Source organism: Mobula birostris, chromosome 18 (assembly GCF_030028105.1).
Source record: "Mobula birostris isolate sMobBir1 chromosome 18, sMobBir1.hap1, whole genome shotgun sequence".
Classification (NCBI taxonomy): domain Eukaryota; kingdom Metazoa; phylum Chordata; class Chondrichthyes; order Myliobatiformes; family Myliobatidae; genus Mobula; species Mobula birostris.
Genome location: NC_092387.1, coordinates 39,871,769 through 39,887,945, shown reverse-complemented (window position 1 = coordinate 39,887,945; position 16,177 = coordinate 39,871,769). Strand labels below are relative to the sequence as shown.

General features: G+C 43.1%; 1 protein-coding gene across 1 annotated transcript in view; it reads left to right on the top strand.

The window, feature by feature from the left end:
• The window catches only part of ptpn20 (protein tyrosine phosphatase non-receptor type 20), a 412,353-nt gene that overhangs the window by 187,950 nt on the left and 208,226 nt on the right, over positions 1–16,177 (top strand). Inside the window, exons 13-17 of the mRNA XM_072282567.1 lie at positions 2,601–2,739; positions 9,366–9,518; positions 10,361–10,546; positions 12,371–12,533; positions 13,537–13,738. Coding sequence (XP_072138668.1) covers positions 2,601–2,739; positions 9,366–9,518; positions 10,361–10,546; positions 12,371–12,533; positions 13,537–13,738 — 843 coding nt within the window. The remainder of the gene's footprint in view (positions 1–2,600; positions 2,740–9,365; positions 9,519–10,360; positions 10,547–12,370; positions 12,534–13,536; positions 13,739–16,177) is intronic.

The window sequence follows — 16,177 nt, the reverse complement described above, 5'->3', positions numbered from 1 at the left end:
GTTTGGGAAGACTCAGCATGACATCTAAAACTTTGATAAACTTCTACAGAAGTGCAGTGGAGAGTATGTTGACTGGTTGAATCACAACCTGGCAGGGAAACATCAATGCCACCGAACAAAAAAGCATACAAAAAGTATTGGATGCAGCCCAATGCATCACAGATTAAACCCTCTCCACCATTGAGCACATCTTCATGGAGCCCTGTCATAGGAAAGCAACATAAATTATCAAGGACCTTCACCATCCAGGTCATGCTCTCTTCTCGTGCTGTGATCAAGAAGGAGGTCCAGGAGTCTCAGGACCCACACTACCAGGTTCGGGTACAGTTATTACCCCTTAACCATCAGGCTCTTGAACCAGAGGGGATAATTTCACTCAGCTTCACTCACTCCATCACTGAACTTTTCCCACAACCTATGGATTCACGTACAAGGACTCTTTCAATATCTATGTATCGAGCTTTAATTATTTATTTATATTTCTTTTTTTTTCTTGTCTTTCTGTATTTGTACAGTTGTTGCCTTTTGCACACTGGTTGCCGTCCAGTTGTGTGCAGTCTTTCATTGATGCTATTGTGTTTCTTGTATTTATTGTGAATGCCAGCATGAAAATGAATGTCAACATTGTATATGGTGACATACATGTACTTCGAGAATAAATTTATTTTGAACTTTCCTAATGGTAAAAATGCACATGATCTCAGCATTATCACAGTGGATTTTTGAGGGCGACAACTTGATTGCTGCATCTCCTGCATGGCAGCAGTTGACGTACTTCAGAAGTGTTGCACGAGGTGCTAGGGTCTCCGGGTTGTCCTCATGTCACGATGGCCACTACATAGGAATCCTTTCCTTTACAGCTCTTTTCAGGGCCTGGAATGCATGTCGCATTTGGAGATCCTTGCAGAATGCAAGCAATTCTTGTACGAGAGGTAGTCACAAGCCCACTCTCAGTGAAATCAATGAACAGGCACATTTTTAGTGATAGATTTTGGTCAGATCATTAGAGGAATTTGGTTACCCTTTTTAACTGGGAGTTATGGGTTCTCTCACAGAATCCGAAACAGGATTAATATCTTCACTAGAAGATAATTGAGGGCAACGTTCCTATTCAGTTCCTGCTTGGCTGTGTGTCAGAATAGCAGTTTTTCTTTACTGACTGTGAAGTGCAGACAGATGAGTTTGCTCTGTTCAATCAATTATAATAAAAGGCATCCTTGTGGAATGCTAGAGTTTTGAAAATTAGCCTGTAGATTCAAAAAGCCTAAAAACAGCTTGTGTGCAAGAGTAACCGGTGAAAATCCTGGAGCTTTCAATGTCATTCAGGGAAGGAATGATTGGGCTAAGTATGAATGCACACTCAATGTATTTAGCTTTCCCTGATGAACTAACTCGTCAGATCAAGAGCAATCAGCGACAGACATTAATGTTACTCACCCCTGAAGTATTCACGTCCTATTATCAATAATTTTAATAAAAGAAGCTGAGCTCTCCAAACCACAAAAGCAAGAAAGGAAGCAAAATTCTCTCCCCTCCCACATCTTTAATTGGAGGCAATTAAAATCTAAAAACTAGCAATGCTTCCAATTAGAAACAAGAACAGGAAATATTGCAAACAACTGATCGGGTAGCATTTGTGGAAAGAGAGACATGTTAAGGTAACTCAATTTCTCCTTCCACAGATGTATTGATCTGTTAATTTTAGACAGATGAAGTACTGCATGTTCTCAGATTATAGAGAAATTGGTCAAATCAGCAAGTATTCCCGTTTGTGATCACAGTCATGAGATCTCACGTATGGAACATGGTTGAGTTGATATCAAAGAGTGTCTCAAGCCAGATAAATCAATTGTATAGAATCATTACTTTCCACTCTAAAGGGTCAATTTAAAGCTGTTGTATAGCACACAGGTTTGCAATAGTGTAAAGCAGCTAATAGGCTATGTGTGTGCAGTTAGTTTTCTTGTTCTGCATTGACACTTTGAAAGCAAACTGCTTCTGTTTTGGACAATTGCAATTCGAGCTGACAAGGGGAGAAAGAATATTTGTCTTCCAAGCCTCGCTTTTGCAGACTGTGGTGAATGTTGGTGGATCTGCATGGTTACTATGGCAAATTAGTTACTTGTCAGCCAATCCTACTCTGTGAAGTTCTTTAAATAGAAATTAGATAAATAATTAGAAATTTTAATGATATTGTTTGGGGGCTAAATATTGACTGGGATATTTTGAAGATCCCTGCACTTTCTTGAAAGGCAGACGTGGACCTATCTTTGAGGGCGCATCAGTGATAGGATGCATCTCCTGCAGCATCCCCTGAGATAGCAGCCTAGATTTTGTCTTCATTTCTTGAAACTGAGGTTGAATTTCACAATCTAACATTACTGCCAAGGTTGGCATCTCGGCTGGTGTTCAGAGCAGCAATTTCTCAATTTTTCATTCATAACCTTGATCATTATAAGGTAGATCAAGATATACAGTATTAATATATATATATAAAAAACTAGAAATTTATTAATATCTCTTTTGTAAACGTGATTATTATTAGGTATGTATATATATATAAAATGGCAGCATTTTATTATTATCTATTTGTTTTCTAGGCACAGGCTCACCAGACATCAGTATTATCTACAGCTGAGGAGAGACATTCTGGAAGAGCGTTTGTATTGCAGTGATGAGACAGCCCTATTGCTGGGCTCACTGGCTCTCCAGGCAGAGTTTGGAGAGTATGTTCCAGAGGTGAGTAGGTTGCAAGCAACAAAACAGTATGAATCATCTTTAACCAGCAGTCAACATGCTGAGATCCTAAATTCAATCCATGCCGGTGTGAATATCCACAAAATTGTCAGATAGCCCACTTGATTCACTAGGGTCCTTCAGGGGAGAAATTCTGCCGTTCTTACCTGGACTTACCATATATAACTCCAGGCTCACTCACGTGTTTGATTCTGAATGGCCAAACAAAACTGTTCAATGGCAATAGTGGATGGGCAGTAAATGCTGGTCTTGCTAGCGATGCCTCGATCCTGAAATATAAACAAAGACGAGCCATTTGACCAGGTACTTGGATAGGAAAGGCTTAGAGGGATATGGGCCAAACGCAGACAAGTGAGACTAGCACAGATGGGTGTCTTAGTCGACATCATGCCAAAGACCTGTTTCTGTGTTGCATTACTCTGTGATGGTAAAACTAAAGCTATTGGTCCACACTTGGTAAAGATGAAACACAATATAACATGGGGCCAGAAGTTTTGTGGCCTGATATTTTAACGATGCTCATTTTAGCTGTTCTTTGTTCTGCACCAGTTAATATTATTCCTCTGACTGATGGAGGAAAGGGTACTGTCCAGAAATAGCACCCAAGCTGCCAACATCAGCTACATGGCATACATGTTGGTCCCAGTTTATGGCAGATTTCCAGGCAGTTCACTAATCAGAAATGCAGCCGTGATCTGTCTGCTCACCTGGCAGAAGTTGCCTACAGTCCTGCAGCAGCCGGCAAATCCATCATTTCAGTCTCACAAACGCTCATGTGTATGCATGGGCTGTACAAAAGTTGGACATTCATAAGCTGGGCAATGATAACAGAGTAATGGAGCTTACCAACATTTGTGAAAGGGAGCAGCATCTTTTTGGATGCCTATTGTCCGTAGGGTGTAGTGCAGTAATTCATCTAAACTTGAGTTATAGAATTGGACAACACCAAAACAGGCCTTCCAGACCGTTACATCTATGCTGGTCCCTTTGCACATCTACATTAATCTCATTTGCCTTCATTAGGACTTTCTATGTTTGCCTATTCAATCATCTGTCTAGATACCCTTTAACAGCTTCTTCAACTTCATCTCTCAAAATCTTCACCTCTACCACACGGAAAGGCAAAGAACTTCATCCCAAATCTTCCTGTCCAGTTCATGTGGGAACTCAATTTGACCATCTCTTCATTGTTGCTGGGTCCAATTTGGTTTTAGAACATTGTGGGAAACCTCTATCTCTCTCTCTGTCTGGCCCATCCAGCGGACTCAGCAGTGTCTCCTCAAGGACGAGTGTGGACTTATGCAACCCATATGATAGATGGAAAACTCTTGCCCTTCTCCCCAGAAGCCTGGAAATTGTAACAGACACAAAATAATGATACTTCAGCACAGTTTCATAAGTGAGTCACATGCTACTTTAATGAAAGGAGATCAGCCAATGCTTAATTGTTTTTAGAGAGTGTATAAACTTCCATGTCCATGGGTGGAGGTTACTGAAAGAATAACAGCCTCCTTACCTGCCATCCCAGTGAAGCTGGGAATTACAATTCATGGCATTATTTCACCCCTTACTAGCTATTCTACTTTCAAACAATAACAACCGTTATACTTTCTCAACAGAAAGTCCCAGCAAACTTTAAATATCCACCTTCATGTATCTTGGATTAGTTTAATACAAATATTCCTAAACACACAGACACTATTGGAGTGTGAAAGACAAATCAATTATCATATAACTTTACCAACATTTCCTAGAACAGTTTAGATTCATCAGTGCTCCAGGTTTTGGTAAGTTTTCTTAATGCAGTTTGATAGGATCTTGTTCAGGTTTACATACTGGACTGGATTCATCTGAGATTCATGGCTTAAACGTCTCATAGGTAAATTCCTGACCTTATATCTCATGGTCCAAGATATGTGATTAAATTGGAGGAAAGTCTACCGACAGATCCATTTTATGCTTGTGCCTGGGCTTCGCACATAGTTCTGTAGGCTTTCACAAATAAAACGGCGGAGGTGTTTTATGGTTCAGAAACGCCGTATCAACTCATTTATTGAACACCAAAAACTCAACCCAAAGTGCACTAAAAACTTTTATGTAATTACGTCTGATCAGCCTCTTAAACTGAAACCCCAACTCAATGTTGGTGGTTGTGCATTATGTATATATCCATGAGTTACATTACCCTACACAACTCCCCCACCACCCCCCAAATTCACTAACACCAGCATTGTGAGCCTGTCCAGAATTCGGTGGGGGAACAGAAGGTGCCTCTGGCTCGTCCAGAAGCGCATTGACACGCTCATGAGTGTGTTCTGATGCCAGGGGCATGGTAGTCGTATCCTCCAGATCTTGGGGAGCTGGTATAAGGCGATCTTCCAAAATGTATTCAGGTTTACCCCTCTTACCAATGATAAAAGTCTCTTCAGCCTGTACCAAGATGCAGAATGGGTGGATGAAAACAAATGGGGTGGAATGTAGGTCAACACGAACCCAAGTGTGCAAGTGTGCTGCATGCCATGATGGGAGGCAGAAACAGGTGAAAAGGAATCAAATTCACTGAGGATGGTGGAATGCTATTGAGAGGCCGTCCAGGCGGTTCTGGTGTCAGGAATTCAATCACATGGCATTCGTAATGGCTGTCCGTATACCAACTCTGCCTTGGACATTTGCAGGTCCTTTTTTGGAGTTGTTCTGAACCCCAGCAGGACTCACGGTAGAAGACCATGCTAACACTCATCCATCATGGAAGTCCTCAGAGCAGCCTTTAAGGAGCAGTGAAACCATTTGCATAGGCCATTGAACTGCGAGTGATATGCTGTGGTGTGATGTAGCCTAACGCGAGGTTCTGGGCCATTGCAGTCCAGAGGTTTGATATGAATTGGAGTCCCCGGTCATAGGAAATAACAGATGGGGTGCCAAACCGAGCAACCCAGGTGCTAATGAATGCCTGAGCCATGACTGCGGCTGTCATTGATGCGGGGGGGGGGGGGTGATCTCTGGCCACCTGGTGGTATCGTCCACCATGGTAAGCAGATGCGTGAAACTGCAGGAGGGAGAAAGAGGACCATCAAGGTCCACATTGACATGGTCTAACAGTTGGTCAGGGACCTCAAAAGCTGCCAATGGTGCCTGAACACGACAGTTAATTTTCGCTCACTGGTACTCCATATAGGCTGCAGTCCAATCACACATGTCTTTTTGAAGGCCATCCCACACAAACTTTAGTGCAACCAGTTTCAGTGATGCTTTCCAACCCAGATGCGAGAGGCCATGTATGGAGTCGAAAACGGTCTGCCTCCAAATTGCGGGCATGATGGGGTGAGGGTGACTGCTTGAGACATCGCACAAAAGAGAAACCCCAGCTTCCCTGAACTTAATGTCAGCTAAGATTGGACCTCTGGGTCAGTAGATTAGTCTGCCGTCATGCCAGTATTGTCAATCCCCATGTATAGCCTCAATGGCTGGCGGTAAGAGGCAATCAGCCACAGCATTATTTTTCCACTTGATATGCCATATATCTGTTGTGAACTTGGATACGATGGCGTTGCCGCCCTGCAAACCAAGGGTCGGATATTTTGCTCATCGCGTGCACGAGGGGTGTGTGGTCAACAGACGCTGTGAAATGGCAACACTCTTTTATATAAAAAAAAAATGGCAGACAGTCAGTTAGAGATCAAGAAGCTCATGGTCAAACGTGCTGCTGGCTGAAGAAGGCGAGCAGCTGCCACCTGCCTCCAACCAACTGTTTGTGCACAAAGCCCACTGCATGGTCTGAAGGATCAGTAGTAATGGCTATAGGTGTGTTGGGGAGTGGGTCCGCCAGTAGAGCTGTGTGAGAAAGAGCTCGTTAGGTATCATCAAATGCCATGGTCATGTCCGCCGGACCAGTCAAGCTTGTGATTAGGGGTATTACCTTTAATCACACTGTACAGGGGAAGCATAAGTTCAGCAGCTCATGGAATGAAGCGGTGACAGAAATTCACCATGCCTAAAAACTCCTGTAGTAGTGTGGGCAGTGGGAAATCCATAATAGCAGCTACTTTTGATGGGAAGGGTTTCACACCCTATGTGGAGTTCTGATGGCCAAGAAATGCAATGGTTAACAACCCAAACTGGCATTTAGCAGCGTTAGTAATTCAACCATGTTGGCTTACGTGCTTGAAAAGTGTGTGGAGGTGGGATACATGTTCCAGTATGTCATCCAGGTAAACAAAAAGAAAACTCAGAAGCCAAATGGGTTATCAATGTCGTCTGAGCAACGGACACCTGACGGTAGCCCCTAACTAAATTAGCTTTGGAAAAAATTGACTTTCTGGCTTAACGTGCTGAAAAGTCTTGGATGTGTGGGACCAGGCAACAATTGGGGGTGGTGACCTTATTAAGGCATCAGTAACCAACACATGGGCGGCAACCAGTTTTGGACTTGGAGACCATATGGAGGGGCAAAATCCAGGAGCTTTTTAAACAGTGTAAAATGCCAAGTCTGTCAATATTGGCAAACGCGGCCTCTGTGGTTGCCAGCTTTTCTGGGTCCAGTCCACACGCGCGAGCATGGACTGGCGGGCCATTTGTGGAAATGTGGTGCTTGACCCCATGTTTTGTGACTGCCGTAGAGAATGTGGACTTGGTGATGTGTGGCAATTTGCTCAGCAGTTGACTAGACTCACATGACGTGGTGCACACGCTTAACAAAGTCATTGTGTGGAACTTACTGGGGGCACAAGGTAAAGACCCAAAGTCCTTGACAAGTTGGTAGTACTTAAGATTGACCAACAATCCTTGGGTATACAGGATATAAGAACTTAAGAATATAAGAAATGGGAGCAGGAGTAGGCCATCCGGCCTATCGAGCCTGCCCCACCATTCAATAAGATCATGGCTGATCTGTCCATAAACTCAGCTCCTTCTACTTGCCTTTTCCCCATAACCCTTAATTCCCCTACTATGTAAAAATCTATACAACTGTATCTTAAATATATTTAGTGAAGACGTCTCAACTGCTTCCCTGGGCAGAGAATTCAACAGATTCACCACTCTCTGGGAAAAACAGTTTCTCCTCATCCCCTCTGAGCAAAGGTCTAGCCACTATAACCAAGACGAAGTCTCATTTGTAAGCAGAATGTCACCCGTTGTGTCCCATAAGTCTGGATCTCGCTGCAATTAGCGGCCTCCAGCAGGGTTTCATCACTCTTCGCCTTCTCACCAATAGGCAATGCTGGCAACACAGTCACTTGAGCACTGGTGTCACACAGGAAGCATCACCCTGAAAGGAATATCTGTAATGAACGGTAGACGACCCTGGTGGCTGGAACCCACAGTGTTCATAGACCTCTGATGTCCCCATGCGCTGGCACTTTTGAAGCTGCAAGATGTTCGCACTTTTTAGCGTTCCTACCAAAGAGAGCATGGTAAAAGCACAAGGCTGGTGTCATCTCTTTCACAGGCGTGGGCGTCCTTATGTTGGGGGCCTTGCTGACCAGGCTTATTGAAGTAGAAAAAGGCGGTGGAATTATGCATTGTTTCCCGGCTGAGTGACGACTATCAGCAATTTTAGCAAGCTCCCAATAGTTCTTCATGGGTGCATTAGCGAGGGCTAAATGAACTTGATCAGGCATTTGCTGCATGAAGAGTTCTTTAAAAGTAAAACAAGGATGGTTATTTCCTAGGAGAAACAGCATGTGGTCCATTAGCTCCAAGGGCTTACCATTGCCGAGACTGAGTAAGGAGAACAACGGATTGGCGTGCTTAGACTCTGATAGTCCAAAAGTCTATAGAAGATGAGTTTCAGCAATCGATATTTATTGTGTTCAGATGCACTACTCTTTTCAACTGTGGAATTGCGAAGAGTACATAGAAATATTTAGTGTTGTTGGCAGAGATTTCTTTTAAGCACGAATTGAGCCTCCGCTTGTACAAACCAAGCGACGGCATTTTGCTCCCAAAACTCCAGCAGCTTCAAAGCATCTGCATTGACTGACATGTTCAATAACTCTGAAGTCATCCTAGAGCATCCTAGACCAACGTAGGTTTTCACAAATAAAACAGCGGAGGCACTTTATGTTTCAGAAAAGAGATAGCAACTCATTTATCGTAAACAAAACATGCTAAAAAAAAAAATCTTCACGTAATTATGTCATCCTGTCAGTCCAGCCTCTTAAAGTGAAACCCTAACTCAATGTTGGTAGTTGTGAATTATGTACATATCCACCAATTACATAAACATACAGTACCAATTTGGTCAAAAAGCTGTACCACAACCCACTTCCATGCATTGCATACCCTCTAACCTAGGCAACAGGGTAATAATGAGCAGATGAGTAAACAATAAAGGGGGCCTGGGTCTCTACAATTCCATAGCAGTGGAAGATAGGTGTGGGATTTGTTGTTACTCAAAGCTGAGTTTTCTTTTTGGAAGAGTTGACAATTAGAGTTGGAGATGGCTGCTAGTAACGCCAACAATTGGTTGTGGCCTCTCAGCCTTCTGTTGCAACTCTGTGAGAATCTCAGAGAAATGGTGCTCAGTACTTTAGTTCTGGTGATGTTCAGGGCTGCCTGAAGGGATGTACTCTCTGAGGCTGATAACTGTAACTGGTCTACCCAAAAAGGTGCATGGAAAGAACTACTATCGAGTGGAGCACTACATTCCCCCAAGTGTGTTGGAAAAGATGGCTTTGACTTGTGTAAAAGAGGAACTACCTCGCCTACACTTCACTTACTTTGACCTGTCTGAAGAAGAGGCTGAAATGGAATATCTAAAGGTACAACACAAATCCTACAGTAGTTTTAATTTCATATGTTTGCTTTGTTGATTTAAAGACATGCTTAATGCATCTAAAGTGATCCCATAATAATATACCGAGCACCATACAGAGCAACAATTTATTGAAAGGGCTCAGCAGGTTGAGCAGCACCTGTGGGCGGGAATGGAATTGTCAACGTTCTGGGTTGAAGCTCTGCATCAGGTCTAAGACTGGAGAGGGGAGATGGCGAATATAAAGGGGAAAGGTGAGACAGGTTCCTCAGGTGATTGACGGACAAGAGTGGGAAGAGCCGAAGGACACGTTGCACCAGATAGGGGAGATTGGGAAACAGTGGCAGATAGAGGCAGACAAAGAGAATCCATAATGGGAGTGTGCGGAGTGAGGTTGCAGAGGGGAGAGTGAAGGTTGGAGAGAGCTGCTGACAAAAGCAGGAACACAAAGGACTGTCACTGCTGGAATCTGATAGTGGGAACTTCACCTCTTGTGTCTCATAATGGGCACATGTGTACTGTTGCCACAGTAAATTCCAGACTTCTAGAGATGTTACTCATTTGAAATCCCAGCGCATGTTCCTACCATAGTGTACTTAGACCAGAGTGTTTAGTGTCTCGCTGAGAATGCTCCTCCCCCAGCAGCAGGAACTAAATTACCAGGTAAATTGTTGCTGATTGTGGGCTGGCCCTCTGCCCAAATGATCTGTTGTGTTTTCCAACATAATGACTTGATTGTGACTGCGCTTGGTTAATAAGGATGAGGTGAGGTCCCATGGGGCATGCTGAGGAGGTGAGGGTGTGTTAGGATGACATGCTAATTCTTGGTGGGTGTACAATATGCTGCAGGTCACCCAGCAGCTCCCAGAGTATGGTGTTCTCTTCCACCGAGTGGCACGGGAGAAGAAGGTTGCTGGAGAAGACATTGTGTTGGGAATCTGTGCCAAAGGGATCATCGTTTATGAGGTGAAGAACAACACGAGAATTGCCAGCTTACGGTTCCAGTGGCGGGAAATGGAGCGGATCACTTTCAGTGTAAGTTGTGCCTCACGCTCACAACCACTCTCAAATACTAAAGATTATAAAGGTTAGCTTTATTTGTCACATGTACATCAAAACATTGAAACATATAGTGAAATGCACTGTTTGCACAAATGCCCCTCATAGTCTGTGATGTTCGGCACGGACTAGATGAACCAAAGGGTCTTTCTCGGTGCTTACTTTTCTATGACGATACGACTCTAGTTGCTGGCAGCAGTCCAGAAATGCTGTGTGCTTCTGCCGCCAACATATCACGCCCATAACTTACTAAGCCTAACCTGTGCAACTTTAGAATATGGAAGAAAACTGGAGCATCTGGAGGAAACCAATGCAGTCACGGGGAGGAAGTACAGACTTCGCACAGACAGAGGCTGGAATTGAACCATGATCTTACAGCTGGAACTGTAATAGTATTACACTAACTGCTTCATTGTTGTGCCACTCCATACCTAACATGCTCCTTCTTCCTGTTCTATAGACACTGCCTCAAACTGGGGTGATCACAAACAGTAATGCAGGGCAATATCATTAACCTTAGGGACAGTCAGGATAAGGAATGTGGTTTCATTTTCTAAACAGTCGTATTGCAACATCTAGTACTTGAAGTATGAGCTCAACAATTTCAGATGTTTCACTGATTACGAGACTCAGAGTTGAATCATTAACTCTGATCGAATCTGACTCTCTCAATCTGTCTCTCTCTATCTCTCTCTCAGCAGACCTGTGGTTGTGTGTGTGCATGCCTCCATATGTAAGTGTATGTGCACATATGCCTGTCTGTGCGTGTGAGAGATAAAGAGGTTTGAATGGCTCACTGCAGTGGTCTTGACATGGTTGATAGGTTATGTCCTCCAACATGTCAGGTTCAAATGGATTGTTAGGTGAAAGTGAAGAGATTGCCCTATACAAATGTATGAAAGTGCCATTTTCTGCCTGTACTATCCCTTATGCCTCTTCCATACCCACACTAGTGAATGCCAGCCTCACCAAGGATTTAAAGGAGGGGAGACTTTCCTCAAACCTGCCTGAGCTTCCTCTAGAATAGATGAAAATGTTTCCTCATCTCCCTTCTAATTTTTCTGTCATCTGCTTCTTGGAAAGATGGACCTTTGGCCCATTGGATTCATGGCAGCTCTCAGCACAGTGATCCTTTTCCTTTCTCATTGCTCGACTCGCATCGATCGTTTCCCCCTCCAGTGATTTTTCTGTACACCTGCAACCATGAGCCCATAAATTCTCCTTTCCTTTTATCTACTCAGGAGGTAGCTGTACAGTAAACAATCAACATAGTAACCAGACAAAGTGCTGAAGGCACTCAGCAAGTCAGGCTGCATTTATCGAGGGGAATAAAGTGCCAACATTTCAGGCCGAGACACTCCATCTGGAGACCATGTGTAGGGAACAGAGCGCGCGCGTGCGCACACACACACACACACACACACACACACACACACAAACAAAGAAACACACACACAGAGAAACACACAAACAAACATTCAAACTCCACAGAGTCAGCACTAGAGGTCAGGAGTGAACCTGGGGTTCCTGTCCAACGAAGCGTTGAATGAGTGGCTTTTCCATTGTGCTACTCCAGCTGAAGGATGACAATGTTGCCTTATCAAAGTTGCTGGTCAACGCAGCAGGCCAGGCAGCATCTCTAGGAAGAGGTGCAGTTGACGTTTCAGGCCGAGACCCTTCGTCAGGACTAACTGAAGGACTAACTGAATGTTGCCTTATATCTGGGCGCCAGAAATTCAGCACTTCATGAGACACTTTCTCTGTTACTGGTGGACTTAGTCACCTGATTATTTCTTTCAGAGAAAGAAGTTTACAGTTCAAAGCAGTTCAGATGGTAAGAAGCATGTCTTCATCACAGAAAACAGCAAGACCTGCAAGTATCTAATTGAGTTGTGCTCAGCTCAGCACAGGTTCCAGGTACAGATGAACTCCCGCCAGCTCAGTCAAGCTGCTTTTGCAAATGGTGAGTGCCAACTTCTTTATTCTCTGGTGTAAAACAGAGGAGACTTGCCTAATGCCAACACTTGAAAACCTTTTAACTCTAAGTTGGTTATGATCAACAGAGGTGAGACCGACTCACTTACTGTACACGTTGTAAGTGCACGTACAAACACACCACATCCCATGCACACACACACACAAAGATTGTTAAAAGTAACGATATATCCACGTGTTTCATCTTAAGTGACTGGTTCATTGGTTCCCCACTGCTTCTGATTGAGGAAGTCAAACATCCATTGTTGCCTACAGAAAATGTTGGAAATCCTCAGCAAGTCTGTGCAAAGTGAAACAAAGTTAACCTTTCAGGTTGAAAGATCTTCAACTTCATTCTTTTCCCTCAGATGCTGCCTGACTTGCCGAGTGTTTACAGCAATTTTTGTTTTTATTTTAGATTTACAACGTTTACAATCTTATTTTGGTTTTTCTCATTATTTCTTACTTTGATCTCATTGATTGTTCTGTGGTGGACTGACAATTAAGGTATAGAATGGTTCTTTAATCCAATGAGGGTCTTATGACTTAATGTATTCTTTGGGCTTGCTGCCTCAGGTGGTGTTCATAAGTCACAGTGGATCCTTAGGAAGCCAGAAATGGGGTGTCAGTGCCACCCCACACTAAGTCTTCCTCTAAACATTCCACCACTATGGAAATCTTACCCTTTTGAACGATTCCTACTGCTGTTCTCATTTGCCAGGTGGTGCACATTTTCTGATTCCGTTTAGCCATCATCCATCTGCCTGTTTTGTTTACAAGCTAAAAAGTACCTGATTGGCTGGGAACTTAGGTCATAACTGCAGCGCGTTTTGGTCACTCAGCTAAGCACCAGCTGGGCGGATCATGAGCCAATTTCCAAAATTAATACAATACGGGCTGGTAATATTCATCTCTGTTTTGGAATTCATGTGTCTTTACTTCAAAATCAAATCAGCGTTAGTCAATTCCGTGCATATTTTCTTTTCCTACAGAGGAGCATGTTTTTACATCTGTGCTTTCCAACGAGACAAAGTATACCCAGCGTAGACGTTTCGAGGAGATGCGCAATATTTCCCGATCAGAAACCATTCTGAGTCGGCCTGATGTGGACACTGTGTCTCTCGGAGCACTAAGCAAATCCTGTGACAATCTCATGGCAGACACGGTTCCTTCAAGCACCAGCCACATGTGGAGGTAGGATTTCACTAGAGTAGTTACAAGCAAGTATTTAGGAGCCTTGGCAACCCACTGAGTCGTATAGCACTGATAGTCAACCAGGGGCTCCAGGTGTATCATAGAATAGCTGTAATGAAATACAAGTTATAGTTTGTTATTGTTATGCTTGAGGCAAACCCAATATTGAATAAGGACAGCATAAATAATGTCTGTATTTTCTATATCTGAATTCTAGTCAGCTCTCAAGTGTCTTAACAAAAGCAAACAAATTCAATGAAATGTAGGATGCTGCAGATAAGACAGAGTTATCACCATCACATTTATCTGAAGAATCTGGGCTATCAATTATGTTCTGGGATATGTTTTGTCATTTAAGAGCTTGAGGAAGACTAATGAACAGGTTCTGCCAATTTTCTGTGATGAAGATTAAGTACAAGATCCAGTCCTCGGTTGCGGTGTTCAATACCGGGACTGCAAACAATCTAAAGAACTTATTTCTCAAACTCTATTAAGTGCACAATCTTCTCTCAAGTACATGTAAAATTAATTTCCTTTACTTGAAAGTGAATGCACAATGAGCCAAAGTTTGAAACCATATTAATTGACTAATAAATTTCTGGAATGAGATTGGCCATGAGGAAATGATTTAAGGAGAAGTTACTGCCTGGTCCAAGTAGAAGATATTGATTTTGTAAGTAGAATTAGTGATCCCTGACTCATGTGAGTTTGTCATTTCATGTATATGAGGTAATACTAAATGATTAGCATTGGTACACTTTTTCCCATGATTCTTGTAGATTCATCGCTCAACGCTCTTTGAATATATTAGCGGATGGATAAACAAACCACTGTCAGCACCATCTGAAAATAAAAGAAATGGCTGAATAACAACCTATAAAAGAAATCTGAAAAGCAGAAAATGCTGGAAATACTCAGTAGGTCAGGCAGCATCTGTGGGAAGAGAACCACAGTTTATGTTTCAGGTTGAAGACTCTTGATCGGAACTGAAAAGGACTCAGAATAACTCATTAATCTGTAGTGAGGGTGGGAGAGAAGCTGGTCCCAGTTAGGATGAAGAACATGACCATGGGGGTTAGCAGTACGCAGGTTATCTGGTGAATGAGGGAATAGGAAAAGTGAGAGAAGGAGACCGTCAATGAAAGAACATGAACGTGTAGGATAAAACAGACAAAATGCTGCAGGAGCTCAGCAGGTTAGGCTGTATTTATGGAAAGGAGCAAAACTGTCAATGTTTCAGAATGAAACCATCCATCCTGATGCAGGGTCCTGTTTGTTCCTTCCCATAGATGCTGCCTGACCTGCTGAGCTTCTCCAGCATTTTGTATGTGTTACTTTGGATTTCTAGCATTGGCAGAATCTCTTGTGTCTATGATATGTAGAAGTTGTGAAATGCAGATTGGGCAGAGAGAAAAAGAAGGAAAAAAAGGGTAAAACATAAACCAAACTGAGCTAATATCACAGATAGTGGACTGGTACAGACCAAGAAATCAAGTTAACTGAAGTTATCGAATTCTGTATTGAGTCCAGGAAGTTGCAATGTCCCTAGCTGGAAGATGGCTGCTGTCCCTCTATTTTATTCTGTGCCTCACTATAGCAGTACACGAGGCTACAGACTGGCAAGAAAGAATGGGAATGGGATGGGGGATTAAAGTGGCAGCGAACAGCAAGCTCAGAGCCACTACTGTTGACTGAATGCAGATGCTCCACTATCAGCCATCCTGAGTTTCTTCAATTTAACAGAGACCATCGTGTGAACACCAAATGCAGTACACTAGAGCAGCCTCCCTTCTAAGGAATCTGTCTATATTCCTCACTATAAAGCAGCCAGTATAATCAAAGACTCCAGACACCCTGGACATTCTCTCTTCTCTCCTAGCAGGCAGAAGTTACAAAAGCCTGTAATCACTTACCTCCACTCTCAAGGATAGCTTCTATTGTACTGTTGTACAATACTGAATAGCTTCTATTGTACTCTTGTACAGACTTCTTCAGCAGTCCAATAACAGCACAATAGTTTTGGTTACCTCATTATAGGAAGGTTCTAGAAGCTTTAGAAAGGGTGCAAAGGAGATCTGCACAAACGGATTAGAAAGCATGAGGATAGGTTGACTGAGCTAGGACTTTTCTCTTTGGAGTGAAGGGGGATGAGAGATGAGTTGGGAGAGGTGTACAAGATACTGTAATAAGAGGCATAGATTGAGTGAATAGCCGGAGGCTTCTGTCCAGGATGGAAATGACTAATACCAGTGGGCATAATTTTAAAGTGATTGGAGGAAAGTATAGGGGTGATATCAGATGTAAGGTTTTTACACAGAATGTTGTGAGTGCATGGAACACCACACCAGGGGTAGTGGTAGGGACAGGTATGTTAGGGGCATTTGAGAAACTCTTGGATAGGTGTATGGCTGATAGAAAAAATGGAGAGCGATATAAGAA